This window comes from Brachyhypopomus gauderio, chromosome 1 (assembly GCF_052324685.1).
Source record: "Brachyhypopomus gauderio isolate BG-103 chromosome 1, BGAUD_0.2, whole genome shotgun sequence".
Classification (NCBI taxonomy): Eukaryota; Metazoa; Chordata; class Actinopteri; order Gymnotiformes; family Hypopomidae; genus Brachyhypopomus; species Brachyhypopomus gauderio.
In genome coordinates, this window is record NC_135211.1 from 53,732,209 (window position 1) to 53,751,775 (window position 19,567).

General features: G+C 43.4%; 3 protein-coding genes and 1 long non-coding RNA gene across 4 annotated transcripts in view; 3 read left to right on the top strand and 1 right to left on the bottom strand.

Moving 5' to 3' along the window:
• The first annotated feature begins 493 nt into the window (after positions 1 to 493).
• LOC143525526 (uncharacterized) lies at positions 494 to 2,245 on the top strand. Its single transcript, XR_013133694.1, has 2 exons — positions 494 to 1,382; positions 2,123 to 2,245. It is a non-coding gene; the product is annotated as an uncharacterized LOC143525526 (long non-coding RNA).
• A 2,000-nt stretch (positions 2,246 to 4,245) lies between these two features.
• On the top strand, positions 4,246 to 16,711 carry LOC143510557 (uncharacterized). The gene is made up of 5 exons (XM_077000082.1): positions 4,246 to 4,352; positions 11,825 to 11,930; positions 12,040 to 12,186; positions 15,994 to 16,048; positions 16,487 to 16,711. The coding sequence occupies exons 2-5, from the start codon at positions 11,881 to 11,883 to the stop codon at positions 16,709 to 16,711; spliced, it is 477 nt and encodes a 158-aa protein (XP_076856197.1). The 5' UTR covers positions 4,246 to 4,352; positions 11,825 to 11,880.
• LOC143525777 (uncharacterized) overlaps positions 11,444 to 19,567 on the bottom strand; it is a 48,073-nt gene continuing 39,949 nt past the window's right edge. Inside the window, exons 2-3 of the mRNA XM_077020091.1 lie at positions 18,951 to 19,061; positions 11,444 to 11,957 (exon numbers count right to left, since the gene is read on the bottom strand). The gene's annotated coding sequence lies outside the window, so the exon portion shown is untranslated. The remainder of the gene's footprint in view (positions 11,958 to 18,950; positions 19,062 to 19,567) is intronic.
• LOC143510613 (NACHT, LRR and PYD domains-containing protein 3-like) overlaps positions 16,981 to 19,567 on the top strand; it is a 50,425-nt gene continuing 47,838 nt past the window's right edge. Inside the window, exons 1-2 of the mRNA XM_077000207.1 lie at positions 16,981 to 16,993; positions 17,335 to 19,135. Coding sequence (XP_076856322.1) covers positions 16,981 to 16,993; positions 17,335 to 19,135 — 1,814 coding nt within the window. The remainder of the gene's footprint in view (positions 16,994 to 17,334; positions 19,136 to 19,567) is intronic.

Below are 19,567 nucleotides of genomic sequence, written 5' to 3' on the forward strand. Positions count from 1 at the left end.
GGAACACAGACACGAGGGAACCCAGAGTGACAGCTAGGAGAGGGGGCGTAGCCCCACGTGACAGTAATACCTGTATTTTCACACGTCATTCTGGTTGCTTGCTGGATCACTCCATCTCGCGAGATCTCGTGTCTCGAGATCTTGTCACACCCCTAATAATCACTAATTTGGTTGCTATTTTCTTTATATGCAGATCTTTCATATATATGGTGTGTTAGAAATTCCGAAACCCTTAAATGGTGAATACAATAACAAGTCAGAAGCCGTTGGGTTAGATAATAAAGTACAATGATTTATTTTAACAAAGCATGGATTAACCCCTGAGATCTCAGTTACAAACACACATGGTGTCTGTCGCAGAGAGAGCTAATTCCCCATTCCGAACTCTCATCTTTTATACTTTTAATCATCAATACACACGGTGTCCACGAGGTGAACACGAGGTGATCAACCAAATGTGATTGGACAATACATGAAATAATTAACACTCATTTGACAGATGCATATGACGCATGCCCCCTCCACGCTCAGCATCCTCGTGATGGCGTGACAGACTGAGTGTCGCCGTAGTCCCTTCCAAGTAGAGATTAGGCGTCTCCAGCGAGGTCAGTTTAGGAACACCAGAGGAACATCAGATTAGGCCTCAGCCGAGGCCAGAGAACACACACACACAGGGTTCCCGCGGGGTCTTAAAAAGTCTTAAAATGTCTGAAATTCAAAACTTTAAATTTAAGGCCTTAAAAGACTTAAAAAACAGCCAGATTTTCATCCAAGGTCTTAAATTTAATTTAGTCAGGTCTTAAAATTTTACCTTAGTTAATTTTAGAAAAGTGTAGTTTAATCGAAACGTCCGGAAGTCAGTTCTGTGTTGTCTGTGTTTGTGCGGGGCTACAGGTGTTGGTACGTGTTAATTAATTAAACTACAAAACCCATAATAACCGCAGGCAGGAAACGGCCCTTGTCGCGAAAAGCCTTCACGCAATTTTGTGCCTCATCCCCGCCGTCTTCGCTGTCGTCAGTGCCGGGTCCCGCCGGACTCCACCGCAGTATCACTAGTGCTTCGGCTAATGATATTCGGGCTACATTAGGATAGAGTGACGGCAATGTTCCCTGGTTCGAATATCGCGAAAAAGTTTTCGTGTGGGCTAAACAAATCGCATATATAGCTAGATTTGGCTTGGCAGACTTCATCAAGAGAGAGTTGATACGCTCTTACCGGGCCGTATGTGTTAATGTTCGATGAAAGCTTTAATTCAACCACAAAATCCAAACAGCTGGATCTTCATGTTCGGTTCTGGAGCAATGGATATGTGCAATCGAGGTACATGGGCTCTCATTTCATGGGCCATGAAACAGCGCAGGATCTACCAAAATTTATCAAAGTAAGTGATCCTTACTTATGCTCCAGTCTTCTTTTCAATGTGTTAACCATTTATTATACAATTAGGCTACAATACAAAAACATCTCAGAACCATGTACTGTCCATGGCATTGAGTTAGAGAAATGTTTCAATGCATGCTAAATCCCAGCTAGAGGAAATAAAAATATATTTACTGTGTTAAATCATGTAAAATGTAAAAAAAAAAAACAACTATGCCCTGTAGATGGGTTATGTCATGTTTTGAAACATGTTCCACTGTCCCATGCTCTGTTTCATGGATTGCACATGGTTTTATTTACATTGTACTGATGTATTGCCTTTTAGTGGGCATATATACATAGGGTAAAAACAGGTAGTGTCCCAACGTTTTCAATGTTAACATTCAAATTCATATTCAGCATGGCTAGACAAAGTAAGTTGGTTTCATCGGGATAATAAATAGAAAAGAAGGTAGGGGGTTAAAGTTTTGTGTGTTTTAAGATACAGATGGCCTGGGGAAAGAAAATTCTGAGCCTTTATTTAATTAGTTAATTTTATAATTTCATTTATTTCAGTAATTTAACCAAAATGTAACATTTAATAAATTTTATCAGCTGCAGGGTGTGAGGATTTTGGTCAAACCATGCCTTAGACATACTTGAAGATAGGCTGAGTCTACATGTTGTTAAATGTATAATGTGTGTATGATTATTTAATTTGATGGTGTACGTCTATCTTTTTATTTCTTATTTTCCAACAAGGAGGTGGAGGCAGAAAACATGCAAGAGGACACAACTGGCACACACAGACTCATATGTGACTGTCACAATGCATGGAGGTGTCACAGGTTCCCCTCACCAAGGAACTATTAGCATCTGTGGGTGCAGCACGGTCAAAATACTGACTCTTTCTGGATCAGGAATGAATCAGGAAAGAAAAGGAATCCCAGAGCCAGAAAAGAGAGCTGACTGAGCAGTCTTTAGAGGACCTTAAGAAAAGGAAGAAAAGCTTGGAAGACGTATCCACTTGTCTTGCTAGAGTGGCAGATTCTCTTGCAGAAGAAGCTGAGGGCAAGGCTGGATCCAAGATGGCTCAGCTCCTTTCCAAGTCAAATGCTGAGATTGGTACTGAAAAGGAAGAACTCAGAGATATGTAGGGTGAGGTTGTATGTAGATATGCTAGTGTTGTGTTGGTAAGGTTGCTTGGGTTGAGAATGTTACTATTTTGATTATCTGTTTTAATATTGAATTAATGTAATCCTGTAACTAAATTAATCAAAATAAAATGTTTTAAGAGTATCTGGGATCATTGGATTGTTTGTGGTAATATGTTGTGTTGGTCTTAAATTTCACTGAGAATGGTCTTAAAAGGTCTTAAAAAAGTCTTAAATTTAACTCACTGAAACCTGCAAGAACCCTGACACATCTGAGGCATGAACACACACACGAAGTCACTAGAATGGCTTCAGTGCCATGATCAACACACGTATATGTAAAAAGATCTCTAACACCTACCTCTAATGTGTTTAATGTATACTAAGAAAGCCTGACATAAATGGAAATCATCCAATTTCCACCACAATGGTTTAAAAAATGTGATTGTTAGAAAGATTTCGATTTTTTTATTTCACAGCCCTCCTTTATCTTTTAGAACAAAATATAGCATATTCTACTGAAAGAAGAGAATATTGTAACCAGAAAAATGTTTTGTAAGAAAAATAATTTTTGGAGAAAAATACAGATATAAACTTTATCTGGAAAACATTTGTGTGTGTACGTGCTTTTTAAAATATATATTTTTTGTATTTTTAAGCTATTATACATCAGAAGTGTCATAATAGACCATTACAACTATAAGGTGATTTGCGACTGCAGTGTCACTCAAATATTCGGAACTTGACTTGGACTTGAGAACAAAGACTTGAGACTTGACTTGGACTTGCAAAAAATGACTTGTGAGCATCTCTGGTAAGAACATTAGGTAGTGTACAAGTCATACCATTTTGGACTATGTTTTTATATTTCATCTTAACTTGCTGCCATGTGCGCTTAATCCCACTTGGATTACACCTAGGTTAATAAAAAAAACAAAAGTGTGCAAATCAAGACAAATAAAAATGTTTAAATAATAATAATAACAATTAAACAATTAACTTAAACAACTATTAAAATATTTTTCCATGTCCTTTCACCAAGTGTATTGTAGGTTTTTAATTTTTATTTTAACTCACGCATTGACTCTGCTGACACCCTTTGCTTTGCTGCTGCAGCTGAATTGCTTTTATGCCTGAATATGATTTTATGCTTTTCATATGCAGACATTAATATTTCCTGCTCAGTGGAGGTGAAATATGATGCCTTGTGCTTTCCCTCGTTCCTTTCCATGGTCAATCTCTGTTTCAGCACTCCATTGAGAATGCCTGTTTATAGGTAACCGTGAACGTGTTTCAGCTGGCTTTAACCTACTCAGAGTTGAGTAACCTAACTCTGATCAGCAGCTGTTGAACTGAAAACTCTGAGTATGACGCGGTGAGGTAAGTCAATTCGGAGTTCAGGGTTAGGTTTGGAGTTTGTTAAACCCACTTCCTGGAATAACCCCCAGGTGTGGTCTTTGGGAGGGCTGTGGTGTGTAATATATTTCTATGAGACCTCTAGCATAATTGATCAGAAGGGTCTAATGAATTTATCTGATACACCACAGGAGTGACCTTTAATCAGGAGAGTGTAATGTATTTATCTGAGCGTGACACTACAGGAGTGACCTTTGATCTCAGTGTGTTTCCTCTCACACAGGTACAGGATTATTATGTGCTTGAGGAGTTTACCAGTGCAGATCTGTATGAGTTAAGGTGAAGTATTATTTCCCTTCTAAGTTATACTGCTCAGTTAAACATCAGCTGATAACCCAGTAAACACTTCAACAGTGGAGCAGTGAGAGACGTCCTGCGTCTGGAAACCTGTGAAGTAAAACAATACAGCTCCGTTCTTTAAGGTGAGTGTATGATGGGGTATGTGGTGATGTACAGGTTTTTAGAGTAGATTAAGACAGTACTGCTCTGTTATTTAAGGTGAGAGTGTGATGGGGTATATAGTGATGTATTTATAGTAGATTAAGACATTACAGCTCCGTTCTGAGTGTCTGAAAACATCATTAACTGAATTAGCTGTAGGCTACTACTGCTCATAACAGAGGGATATACGGACTTATATTGTACACTAATGTGAACAAACATCATTATCTGAATTAGGGGTGGCATGATGGTGTGGTGGTTAGCACTGTTGCCTCACAGCAAGGCAGTCTGAGTTCGATTCTCGGTCTGGGCTGCTCTGTGTGGAGTTTGCATGTTCTCCCTGTGCCTGTGTGGGTTTTCTCCAGGTACTCTGGTTTCCTCCCACGGTCCAAAGACATGCATGTTAGTTTGATTGATCACTCTAAATTGGCTGTGTTGGCCATGGGGTGGACTGGTGACCTGCCCATGGTGTACCTGCCTTTGCCCAGAGATGCTGGGATTTTCTCCAGCCCCCTGTGACCCCAACTAGTGGGATTAAGCAGTACAGATAATGGATGGATGGTCATAATCATCAATGATCATAACAGAACAGACATGTTTGCATGTCTGGGTTTATTGTATTGATGTGTGTAGTGTACAAATACCTGGTCCCAACATCCACCACAGCATAAGGGATACACAGACATACATCCACTCATTCACACGCATGCTCCCTCTCTCTCTCTTCCTGCTCCCAATCACCATCTTAATGCATTTCACCTGCACCTCATTTACACTCCATTGTTTCAACCACTATTCAAGCCAACAGGTCCAGGCCTCCTATGCTGGGTGTTACTCAGCCCTCCCTGATCAGAGAAGCCTGTACCTGTGTCTGTACCTGTGCTGCTCCAGCCTTGTTTACACTGAGCTGCTGTCTCAGCGCTCTGAGCTGTTCTTATCTCTATTGTGATATCGCTGCTGTCTCAGCGCTCTGAGCTGTTCTTATCTCTATTATGACATCGCTGCTGTCTCAGTGCTCTGAACTGTTCTTATCTCTATTGTGACATCGCTGCTGTCTCAGTGCTCTGATCTGTTCTTATCTCTATTGTGACATCGCTGCTGTCTCAGTGCTCTGATCTGTTCTTATCTCTATTGTGATATCGCTGTGAATGAAGTGGTGCATTTCCTGATAAAAGAGACCCTGAAGCTATCAAAGGGTTCATGGTCCAGTGTAAACTGTATTGCAGATTGCAGCCACGCCTGCCCGACTGTGATAAAAGTAGAGCTGTTTTTATCGCTATTGTGATATCGCTACTAGCCAGCACTCTGAGTAGGTGTGAGATTCAATGCACACACACACACACACACACACACACACACACACAGGCTTGACTAAGTCAAACAACATAATAGAACTTGCTGTGTACCAGGAAGGGAAGGAACTGCCTTTGCTGCCCTAGAGAGAACAACACGTGTTTCTTCCCCAGTTCCTTTTATTCCTCTCTTTACTCTTGGATCATTTGGGACAGCTGTAATCTAGGGTTAGGGTTAAGGTTAGGGTTAGGAGAGTTTGGGGTAGGGTAAGCTAAGAGGGGGAGAACTAGGTTTAGGGTCAGGGTTAAGGTCATCTAAGCTGGGTGAGATTTAGGATTATGGTTAGTGATAGGTGGGTTAGGGTTAGGGTTAGCAAGGTACCCGCGGGTCCTTAAAAAGTCTTAAAATGTCTTAAATTTAGTTTGACATATTCAAGGTCTAAAAATGTCTTAAAATGTCTGGAATTTTAGAAGGGGAGGCATTAAATAAGTGTGTTGCTCAGTTTTTCTGTTTTATTTTACCGATCTATATCCCACAATAATTATCATTTCCGCAACGGCCGTATACTCCGCCTGCTAAATGGCAGTAGTACGTCACCTAACAGGTGGAAACAGCAGACGAATGTTTTAGCTGCCTTACACGCTGCTTTTCTTATTTGAGGCCTGCGGCGGGAACAATACAAGGCTCCGATGCAGACATGGGTAAATGTCCATTCAGTGAAGTGACTGGAGGATGAAAAATATTGTGGCTGACTGAAACCTTCCAGTGATTCGTATGAGGCGAGATGTGAACTTGCCGAAAAACATTCAAACTTGGTACAATGGGCTGTAAAGTGCTGGATTCTCATATGAAATCTGAAAAACACAAGCGATATGATAGCACTCGTAATAGTAATATGCATATCGAGTCATTCGCTGCTAACTGCAGTTTAACTGTAAGTGCCAAAAATGATTTGTCTACTGTGTAGGGCGACCAAACATCTGTATTTCCCGGGACGTATTTCACGTCCTGTCCCGGGTTTTTTTTTTTAAGTGAGGAAATGTCCTGGTTTTTAAATTACCTTCATTGGACCATTACAATTTAAATGTACAGGCACTGCGCACGGCGCTGCATGTGCCGTAATCCCTGAGCCGCGTCAAACTTGGTTTATACATGAGGTTCTGCGTGCCGACAATGACGTAATCACGGTGGCGATTACTGTGCGGCCCTGCGTGAGGTCCCCGCGTGCTGTCGCTTCGGGAGGTCGTGCCCCCCCTCAACAATTTACACTCGCCACCCGTTCCAGGTTCAAATCTCACTCCAAGCGATCTTGAAAAGTTGGCAACCCTGGTATTGTTTTTTCTTGTGAGAGGTATTAAAAAGGTCTTAAAAGTCATTGAATTTGAGATTTAAAAATGTGCAGATACCCTGGTTAGGGTTAAGGTTGGAGAGTTAGGGGTAGAGTAAGCTGAGAGGGGGAGAACTAGGTTTAGGGTGAGGTTTAAGGTCATCAAAGCTGGGTGAGATCTAGGATTAGCGTTAGAGTTAAGTACATTAGTTCAAGGTGTTACAACTGGTGTGAGAGAGCATGTGTCAAAATGATTTAGTTACAGCATTTCCACTCATGAAGCGCATGTGCAGGGGTTGGTGAATGAGTGAACCTCATGTGTAGGGGTTGGTGAATGAGTGAACCATATGTGTGGTGGTTAGTGAATGAGTGAAGCATATGTGTGGGGGGTTAGTGATTGAATAAACTGTATGTGTGGGGGTTAGTGGATGAGTGAACTGTATGTGTGGGGTTAGTGAATGAGTGAATTATCTGAGCATGAGTTAGTCAAGGAGTAAAAGAACAGACCATTTCAGACACAGCTGGGTTTCTATCTGACTCATCACTGGTATGAGATTGAACATCAATCAATCATAATTTATTTATTTAGCACCTTACACAACCAAAGTTGACCAAAGCGATGTACACAGTGGAATCAATAATACATTAGCATGATCGTAATGATTTTGTATGTGTGCAGTTAGTAATGGTCAGGGCTCTCAAGTCTCACGCATTGAGCGTGTGACACATGCATTTGACCGTCTTCACACGCTCACACGCCACACTTCCAATTTCACACGGCGAGAAAAAAAAATCTAGTTTATTTACCTCCGATCCATATCTATGTCGCCCTCCACTGGCGATCGATCGCGATATACAACCCCCCCCGCTTAACAACTTACGTTCGCCACCCCCCGTCAACAACTCTCACACTCTGACATGAATCCAAAACTTGAGAGCCCTGGTAATGGTACAATTTGCAAGTAATTCGATGTTGAAAGCCATGCCAGAATTGATGTGATTGATTGAACATGTCAGAATTGATGTGGTTGTTCTTTGGGTCTTGTGTATTGGCTCTGCATGGTGTATCTTTGGACTTTCAAATTTTGTGAGCAGCTAGGGTTAGGGTTATAAGACTGTCGTTCACTTTTACAGCCTGTTCAGGGATTAAAGTTAGCTCTGTACTGCCACCTGCAGTTGTGGAGAAGAATGCAAGGATGAATGAGCTAGTATTAATACATGTGTGCAGCAAGACTTTAAATAAAGTAAATCTAAGTTAAGAATTCAATATACATACAATGATGAAATTACATTTGAATTTCTTTGATATTGAGTGTGTTAAATATGAACTGTGGATATTTGGTGTTTTGGCAATAGACAGCCAAGATGCCTGTGCTTTAAAACACATACGGGGCTATTACAGATCACAGTAATACTAGCTTTCACACTGCATAAGTAGTGCTCACTAACATATATGACAGAATGAAATGAGGAGAGACTCTTGACAAAGACAAGCATTACTTTGACGCACACTAAATATCTTAAAATAAATGAGACCCAAGTGTTGACGAAACTAGTCACAGGTGAGATGGATGAACACACGGACATTAGACCACACCCACAGGAAATACATGGACATAACCAGATGTAGACCACGCTCACACATGCCCAAGGGGAGGGGCCTGGGGCTGTAACATGACAGAGAGCTTTAATGGATTAAGTGACATGAATAACAGTCACAGAAACTCATTTTCCACAGAGATGTAGATTATTCGAACAATCACTGAACATCTTTGTGAAATTGATAACCAAATGCAAGTGTAGCAAGGAGGCGCCGTGGTCGCTGGAGCATCTGGGGAATATGGACATGCCCTTGCGCTGCACCTCACACACTGTAGGGCTGGGGGGCAACACAGGAAAACCTAGCCTGGAGGAGTCTAAAAAACCCCTCCACCGTCCAGGCTTCCTCTGTCCTGTGCGTAGGGTTGCAGCGGTAACCGGTTTCACGGTATACCACGGTATTAAAATGCATAGTTACAAACGTGTGCGTTTGCTTATTACCGGTAAAAAAAACAAGCCAGCGGAGAAACTGACCCGCGCATGCGCAACTCCGCTCCGGTTCAGCTACTCAGCACACAGCAGTGAAAATGCTCAGACAAATTTTTTAACAAAAAAAAGCTAAACTATAAAATCAGCGGCGAAAATGACGTAATCGCGGTGGCTCCGCCCGTGCGCGAGGGTCTCGCGCGCTGTCGATTCGCGAGGTCGTGCACCTCTCCAATTTTGTAACTTTGCGCGCGCCGCGCCTCAGCGCAATGAACAAAGTCATGTTTGCAGGGTTCATACATCTTTATAAGGTGGAATTAAAGCACTTGTACATCACTTTCCCAGCACCTTAAACTTAATTAAGTTAAATATTTATACATATACTTGAAATAATTCGCTTTTACATCACATTATTTAATGGTTGTTTATGCCCAATCTTAACGTCTTCACGTTCTCTCATGTTTCGTCCTGGAATTACAAGAGGCTCGTATTTGTTAACATAATACAAAAGAACTGTGCGGAGTCTCGCGCTACGGTCACTAGTGAAAGTATGAACCTAGCTTTTTATCGTCCTTGCTTTCACTGGATGTGAAAGACGCCATTAATTTACATGCGTTCATTTTCAAACTCTAACGTGCCTGTTTTTCATATGTTAAAACCAGACTCGGTGTGAAAGCCTTAAAATAGAAATCTCTATTGTGAGGGTCATGTCAGAAATAAATCCTCTCTTTCTGCAGTATCTGGTTATATTCCAACTTGGCAGTACAACGGACGTTTACAACAGTTGTTTGATCAGACACTGACCCAGTGTCACGTAGGGCTACGCCCCCTCTCGTAGCTGTCACTCTGGGTTCCCTCATGTCTGTATTCCCTGCCTGTTCATCCCGCCCTGCTCGTTGTCTCTGTGATTTTCCCATTGCCTGCCACGCCCCTGTCGTCATTGTTTGCACCTGATCCTTGTTTAGTTCAGTGTATATATAGTCCTTGTATTGCCCTTGTCTGTATCGGTCTTTTTGTCAAACCTGTTCGTTGTGAGTATTGTTTCCGCTGCAAGTATTCCTGCCTGTTCCGTGTTTCCCCGTCGTGTTTGGTTTATCTGTCCGAGTATGTCTGTTGTTATTTCATGTCCTGATTGCCCTCCTGTTATGACCCGTGCCCGTTATATCGACGCTGCTTTTGGAATTCCCTGTAATAAATCTCGCTCTCCTCAGCGTTTGTGTCCGCCTCCCTGTTCTGCGCTACGCAGATTGTTACACCCAGGCTCAGTTTATCAGATATTAAATTATTTAAACTTAAATAATTGTACTGAAATCCATGATTTAGGTTTCACAAATTTTGCAGTATTTATATAAACATGTGTAAAGCTTTTTTTTTTTTAAAGGAGACATTTTGTATACAATTGTTCCAGGTTTCTACAATAAATAGTTAATTGAACAAAAAAAAACTTGTTGTAATTTCTTTAAGGGTCAGTGTATCTTTTAATAATATACAAACTAACTGTGATACCGTGATAACCGTGATACCGCGGTATTTTCTGAGACGGTTATCATACCGTGAAAATCTCATACCGTTGCAACCCTACCTGTGCGTAAGGATGATGTTGGCCCACTCCTTTTCCTGTAGTCTTGCCCTCATCAGCATCACAAAGGCATCAGCATTGTGTTAATATTATGTACAGTTTACAATTAGTTATCAATTTCTCAAAGATGTTCAGTGATGGTTCAAATGTAAATTGTAGGCCTATATAATATTAACAATTGCCGGTATGGCGATTGGTACATGGCGATTTAACTTTAAAAATATTTTTACATATAAAAGACAAAGGTCTTTGTGTGTTTTTAAACTGAATTCTGTATATTACTGTAAGAGAGGAAGGCAGGATGAGGAAATGAACATTCAACAAGTAGGTTTTATTTACTGACAGCTGCGCAGTTAGCAGTTAACACACAGAAGAACACATATAAACTCTCCACATAGCTAAACACAACACAAAACAGACTCAACAAAGATGAGCAACTTGTCAACGCATCGACATACATATACTGTATATACCTTAAAATAAATGAGTCCCAAGTGTATTGCAGGACATTAATGAGACGAGACACAGGTGAGACAGATGAATGCACGTACATTGAACCACACCCAAAGGAAATACATATATGGGCACAACCACATGCAGACTACATGTACACACCTGAAGGAAGGGGCCAGGGGCTGTACTGTTATTACAGTTATTAGGGTTATTATATATTCTGTGGAATTTCTAACCATTATTGAATTCTGCCATTATAACTGTCTCAGTTGTTCACCCACCCTGTTAATATCAGTATTGTGATATCTGTGACGGGCAGGGTGAGCGAAATAAAATGGAAGCGATCAAGCCAAGTCTCAGGGAATAAGGATGGTTTAATTGAAAAACTGCGCAAACCAAAACCCGTGACTTAGATCCAAATGAAGGATATAATGACCAGCAGTCAACTGGTACAAAGACAAGACATATATAGACAAACAACCAACACTCAGGTGAGACGGATCGTTGGCTCCGCCCACCTGAGGGACGAACACAACAACAACAAAAACAACAACGACAACTGCCGCTGTGGACGGAGGTGACCAGCAGGGGGCCCGCCGTACCGTGACAATATCAGTGTTTCAATTGTCCATCCATCCTGTTATTATCAGTCTTTTCTTGTTTGGCATCATGGGACAGATTTTTGTGTGTTTAGTTCTTAATCATATGTTGATGTTTTGTCATTGACTCAGTGTTTCAGTATCCTGCTCCTCCTCTTTATGATGAACTGTTGACAGGGAGCAGAGAGCAGCATCTCCAGTGTCCAGCTGTGTGTGTGAAGAGGAACAACTCCATGATGGAGCTTCATATCTCCAGCAGTGGAGGAGGAACCTCTGACCCAAAGTGAGGAGCTTTACATCAGCACTTAATCTGAGGAAACAGGAAGAGGGAATATTCAGGATAAATGAGATGTAGTGAAGAACACACTCAACACTTTCCTCCTCTTCATCAGGGTGAAGGAAGCAGCATCTTCAGTACCCAGCTGTGTGTCTACGAAGAGTGAATCATCTTCAGTACCCAGCTGTGTGTCTATAAAGAGTGACTGGTCCATGGATGAGCCTCCTGTATTCAGCAGTGGACCTGTGACCTCTGACCCACAGTGAGTGACACATTTACACACATAGAAATTGTTTAATCAGATTTAAAGTCTAAGTCTTCATTCTCCACATTTTCCTCTGTCTCTCCCTCCTGTGTTCTTGCATATGTGTGGAGTGAGTAAATATTTGTGGTTCTTAAGACCCACATTAAAGCCAGTACCACTGAATGATCCTTAAACAAACAAGGAACAGAGTAATAAAAAATAAAGAAGACAGACTCCAAGATCACTGGAAGAGAATAACAGGTCCCACTTTATTGTAGATCAATGTTGGTGTACAGTTGAGTCACTCCCCAACATAAATATCTCCAGGGCTCAGAGGAGCCCTAATGTTTATTCATACTGTATATTCTAATCAGATACACATTTCCCCTCCTGCTCTATTTACATATTTGCTTTAGATACTACCTGTGACGGTGGGTGCGGCGTGAAGGACGAGACACTGAATCCTTCTTTGTAGCAACAGACGTCACTTTAATAAACAGATATTGCGCAATAGCGCACGGAGAACAGAAACATTAACACAGCAACGTGTAGACTGTAGACAACGACGAGCACAGGACACTGCGCGAGCGCACATTAAATAGACAGACCACATTAGCCCTATGTGATTACGAGACGATTCACAGGTGAGACACATTATTCACACAACAAAGCTATCACCACGGAGTTCCGAAAACGCAGACAGAGCACGTGGACAACGTTTACACACACCCAAAAGGGAGGGGCCGGGGTCCTCAACGTGACAGACGCCCCCTCCAAGGGCACTACCCGTCCCGGGGTGCCAACAGGACCGAGTGCCCCGAACCCACGACGCGCTCAGTCCTGCGTCTGGGAGGTGACTGCCCTCGGGGAAGCATCCGCCACGGACCGCCTAGAACACCCTCCCTGGGAACATAGGGGAAAAGACGTTAGACACGTTACACGGGACATTCACAAACACGCACACAGGCACATTGACACATAGAGGAACGAATGGGAAAAATGGGTTAGGAATACACACGGGAAGACTGACAAACACTGGCACAGACAAACACATAACAGGCGCCAGGCTTTGCGCCAGGAGGAGCGCGAGTAGAGGAGAGAGATCCGGCGCTGCTGGTGCTGCGTTGCGCAGTCTCCCTCCTGCCTTCGCTGCGATCCCTCCACTAGGAGCAGCGCGGCTGGCAGACGTGCCAGGTGCAGCGCGGCTGGCGGACGTGCCAGGAGCAGCGCGGCTGGCGGACGTGCCAGGGGCAGCGCGGCGGGCTGACGTGCCAGGGGCAGCGCGGCGGGCTGACGTGCCAGGGGCAGCGCGGTGGGCTGACGTGCCAGGAGCGCCGGGGCTGAGTGGTCCCCTTCGGTCTCCATTTCCTCCTCTTCCTCTTCTCCCCGGCTCCACTCCATGGACTGCTCCGGGCTGCCACCCCGGGAGCAGTCCATAGCACTGTCTCTGGAGCGAGCGGAAGAGGGCGTCCGCTTCCCTCTTACGGTCTCCGCAGACCTCTCTGAGGGGGGAGGGCTCTCTTCTTCCTCCGTAGTATAGGAGCCCTCCTCCTCCTCACCCTTCTCTGCGGTGCGAGAGGGGCACACGGGCGGAGGGAGGTAATCCTCGTCCTCCGATTCCTCCTCCAACTCCGCCTCCTCCCTACCGTAGTCCACGGTGGAGGCGGAGTTCTCCGACGGAGGGTATTCCTCTTCCTCCTCCTCTCCAACGTAGTCCACGGTGGAGGCATCGCATATAGAGGGGGGGTAGTCCTCTACCTCTCCGCCGTAGTCCACCGTGGACGCGTCATCTGGCGACGGGGGGTAGCCCTCTCCTTCCTGCTCCTCCTCGGAGTCCTCCTCCCCGAACTTGCTCTCTGGGGTGGACTCGGTAGCTCCGAGGATGCACGAGCCCACCCTCAGCGGTGAGAGGGCGCGGGGAGGAGACGGGTGTCTGGCCAGCCAGACCTTAACCGCCTCCTGGCGGAGCACCACCGCCCACTCGGGGCTGGACGCCTGTCTAGCCATCCGCAGCAGGTCGGCGCACTGCGGATCCCGCTTCAGCTGCTCCGACGTTGGCGTGGCTTCGTGGTGCGGGGAGGAGTCCTCTTCCAGCTCGCCCTCTGCCCCATATAGCTCGGGGACACTGACCCTTACAGGCGAGAGCTCCCGGGAAGGCGAGGGATGTCTCTCCCGCCACACCCGCACCGCTGTCTTGCGGTACTCCTCAGCCAACTCTGGTATAGCGGTCTCCCGAGCCGCACACAGCAGATAGGAGCACTCGGGATCCCGCTTCAGCTGCTCCGGAGTCGGCGTGGAGTTGCGGCGCGGGGGGGAGGACGACACGTGGTGGTGCCACTTGCTGGGCTTCTTGCCCTTCTTGGGCTTTGGCTTGTAGCCTGGCATGTTCGGGTGTCTCTGGTCGGCTCGTCGTTCTGTGACGGTGGGTGCGGCGTGAAGGACGAGACACTGAATCCTTCTTTGTAGCAACAGACGTCACTTTAATAAACAGATATTGCGCAATAGCGCACGGAGAACAGAAACATTAACACAGCAACGTGTAGACTGTAGACAACGACGAGCACAGGACACTGCGCGAGCGCACATTAAATAGACAGACCACATTAGCCCCATGTGATTACGAGACGATTCACAGGTGAGACACATTATTCACACAACAAAGCTATCACCACGGAGTTCCGAAAACGCAGACAGAGCACGTGGACAACGTTTACACACGCCCAAAAGGGAGGGGCCGGGGTCCTCAACGTGACACTACCACCATTATGTCCAATCATCATTACTCCACACCAGTCATTAATATTCATATATACTGTGCATGCATTATATATGTATTGGATCTAAATGTAAAAGTTATATCTGTTTAAAGAGCCCCTGATCTGGACCTTTATCAAATGAGGCCTTTTACAGTGTCATCCTACACCCACAGTTCATCCAGCAGCATGTAGAGGCCCTTTCATTATCTGTCTGTGTTCATGTTATGTCTAAATTCTCCAGGTCTTTCCACCAGTCTGTACCTTATCAATTGAGTTTTGTGAAGCTCCTCAAGTTTTCATTATTAATAGTTTCATTCATTTTTAATATTCTTGACTGAACTCCAAAATGTTTCCCAACTACATTTGTGTCTCACAGGAACTGATCTTCACCTTTACCCTGTTCTCCTGCATATGATATATTACAATGAATTCTGTTTAACCATGAATGAGAATGTCTTAAACTCCCTCTACAAATGATTAGTTATAGTGATAAAATGTTTTTCTATTAAACATCTTGTGTTCTGGTATAAACGAATATATATCAGTGGTGCTGTGGTCATAAACTGACCGGTGATGAATGGGGTAGGAGGAGGATTATGTCATTACTGTCATCAGTGCCCTCTAGTGTCAAAAGAGTAAACTACATTATAGGTTAGCGACTTAATAAAGTGTAATAAAGTGTGTGGAGATATATGGTGTTTCTATTAAAGTGTCCAGTGTGTACAGGTACAATGTGTTTCTAATAAAGTATCTGGTGAGGCCCCATTCACATAAACATTATTCTACATCACCAGAGTTAAAGTCAGGTGCAGGTTCTCTGTGTTTGTTCTACTGTCACTACAGCATTTGGGTTCAGTGTCCCTCAGTCTGGGAGCCCAGTGAACCGTGACATGTTCAAGTGTGTTGGATTATTTCACATGTATCACATCCACATCATCATCATCATCATGTACAGAAGCCTGAAAATAACATGTATTCATGAATGTATCACTTGTTCATGAGTGTAACATGTATTCATGTCTAAAAAATGTAAAATTCCCATTAAAGTTGTTGTTATGTTTGTCCACAGCACCCAAAATAAACCTGTAAAGGTTTCTAAAGACAAATTGGAGTTAGTATTCAAGGTGTGTATTTGTCTGCATGTGTGTGCATGTGTGTTAGTCTGTCCTATTTAAGCTCTGTGGATTCTCTTATTCTGTGGTGGTTCTTGTATTGGGAGATATTGTATTATGTTCGGTCTTATCATTACAATGTGTTGAGTTCACAGATCATGATGAGACTCTGTGGTTTTACTGCTTCATGCTTTACTTTAATGCCTGTTTGTAATTTAGCTGGTGATGAACAAAACTCAAATGTATAAAGCTGTGTGTTATGCTGTGTTATGGCTTTATAAAACGACCTACAATTGAAACTTAAATATTACAATTATGTACTTATAAATTATAATGTCCACAGGACCACCCAGTCCCTCTCAGTTCAGTCTTCTCTTATGTTTAATGGATTATCCTGTGTTATAATCATCTGTCTGTAACACTGTAGTTTTAATGATACTGTTTATTCAGGAGCTGGAGCACAAAATCATCTCTCTGGTGAAAAATGAGCTGAAGAGATTCAAGAATATACTGAGTCCAGATTACCCAGCATGCACTGAGAGACAGGTGGAGGATGAGGAGGATCTGAGCAGTGTCAGAGGGGGGGCGCTGAAGATCACACTGCACGTCCTGAGGAACATGAACCAGACAGACCTCGCTAACAAACTACAGACCAGTAAGAGCTCTGGGTCATGACATCATAACATCACTTTATTACTTCAGAGGGAGGACACTGTTGGTGAATCTCAGTTCACAATGAGGATCTTAAATCAGTGTTGGTCTGTCCTCAGTTGACCTCCCTTCAGTGTAGTCTGCTCAGGTGCAGACTCAAGACTCAAGGCTCAAGACCTACATTCATCACTGTTGTCATGTGATTGTAGAATGTTGAAGTTTTGAGGATACATTGTTATTCTTTAGAACTGAGATTTGATCAATCAGATCTGACCACAGGTCACTGTCTAATGATGTCATACACAGGTGTGTTTTCTATTTCCTTCCGTTGTCTCTCAGATGTCTAGTCTGCTAGTTGTAGGTCTCCTCAGTCAGGTGACAGTTACCAGTGTGTGTGGTGGAACTTCAGCTGGTGTAATGGCTTCCTCCATGAACCCATGTGTTCTCCATGTCAAACTGCTGATCATTCAGTGTTATTTATACCCAGCCAGTCTAACCTACCTCTAATTAAACTCTTACAGTACTTCAATTTCCTGAATGTATCGTGGCCAATGTATGGAGACTTAACCTATTCATAATTATGCCCTTTTTTGTATTTCCTGTGATGAGTCTGTTATGATTGATCTTAAGTTTTTCCTCTTTATCAGATCTGGCCCCTGCTTGCTACAGAAAACTCAAATCCAAACTGAGGGACAAATGTCTGAAAATTAATGAAGGAATCTCACAGCATGGAACCACAACACTTCTGAATGAGATCTACACAGAGCTCTACATCACAGAGGGAGGGAGTGGAGAGGTCAATAATGAACATGAGGTGAGACAGATTGAGACAGCATTCAGGAGACCAGCAACACAGGAGACACCCATCAAATGCAGTGACATATTTAGACCCTTACCAGGACAAGACACAGCCATCAGAACTGTGCTGACTAAAGGAGTGGCTGGAATTGGTAAAACAGTCTCAGTGCAGAAGTTCATACTGGACTGGTCTGAAGGAAATGTAAATCAGGATGTTCTCTTCATATTTCCACTTCCTTTTAGGGAGCTGAATTTGATGAAGGAGAAAAAGCTCAGTCTGGTGCAGCTTCTTCATTGCTTTTTTCCAGAAACACGTGAATTAAAACCAACTCACTATGCATACTACAAAATTCTGTTCATCTTTGATGGTCTGGATGAGTGTCGTCTTCCTCTAGATTTCCAGAAAAATGAGAGCTTGTGGGATATAACAGATTCAACATCAGTGGATGTGCTGCTGACAAACCTCATCAAGGGGAATCTGCTTCCCTCTGCTCTTCTCTGGATAACCTCTCGACCAGCAGCAACCAATCAGATCCCTCCTGAGTATGTTGACCAGGTAACAGAGGTGAGAGGGTTCAATGGCCCTCAGAAAGAGGAGTACTTCAGGAAGAGAATCAGTGACCAGAGTCTGGCCAACAGAATCATCTCACACATGAAGTCATCAAGAAGCCTCTACATCATGTGCCACATTCCAGTCTTCTGTTGGATTGCAGCCACTGTACTAGAGAGGATGTTGGGTGAAGCAGAGAGTGGAGAGATTCCCAAGACTCTGACTCAGATGTTCACACACTTCCTGATCTTTCACATCAAACACAAGCACCAAAAATATGATCAGAAAAGTTACACTGACACTCAACAAACTAGAAAACATGTTTTGGCACTGGGAAAACTGGCTTTTCAACAGCTGGAAAAAGGCAATCTGATCTTCTACGAGGAAGACCTGAGAAACAGTGGCATTGATGTCAGAGAAATGTCCGTGTATTCAGGAATGTGCACTCAGATCTTCAGAGAGGAATTTGGGCTGCACCTGGGGAAGGTGTTCAGTTTTGTACATCTGAGTGTTCAGGAGTTTCTGGCTGCTTTATATGTGCTTATTACCTTCATCTCCACCAACACCAATGTGCTGGAATGTCAAAATAAATTCCTTAATTATTTTTGCAAGATGTCTAAATCAAAATTGGTGTCTGATTTGCTAACATTTGCAGTGGACAAGGCCTCACAGAGTCAGAATGGACACCTGGACCTTTTCCTCCGCTTCCTTCTGGGTCTCTCACTGGAGTCCAATCAGACTCTCTTACGAAGTCTACTGACACAGTCAGGAAGCAGCTCTCACAGCAAAGAGGAAACTGTCATGTACATCAAGGAGAAGATCAGGGAGAATCCTTCTCCTGAGAAATCCATCAATCTGTTCCACTGTCTGAATGAACTGAATGATCATTCTCTAGTACAAGAAGTCCAAACATACCTGAGCAGAGGAGGTGACACTCGTCTGCGTGGAGCCAGGCTCTCTCCTGCTCAGTGGTCAGCACTGGTGTTTGTGTTGCTGAACTCAGAAGAGGAGCTGGATGAATTTGACCTGAGGAAATATGACCCATCAGAGGAATGTCTACTGAGACTGCTGCCAGTGGTCAAAGCATCCAGAAAAGCCTTGTGAGTATTTTCATTTAGAGATTAACAGTGGGTGTAACACTGGATGTTCTTGACTCAGAAGGTCTATGAATAGCAGAGTGAGAGAACATAAGAGAGAGAGAAAGGTAGAGAGATCTTACATTAAAGAGAGAGAACATGAGAGAGAGAAGGGTAGCAAGACTGTACATAAAAGAACAATTTCACAAGATACTGATTCCACTCACTAGGGTTATTTATTAGGACACTTTTCTTGTGGTAATATCTTTTAATTTCATATACACATATGACAAATACCCCAATAATAAAATGAACATGTTATGAAAAACCCACATTTTCAGTGCTTGTGCACATACATTTGACAACATTATATCAAAGGTCAGAGCTAAGCAAGTTAGGATTATTAGGTTTAATATTGTGGAGGGTGGTTTGTGGTGTAGGATCATAGGTGAGGAA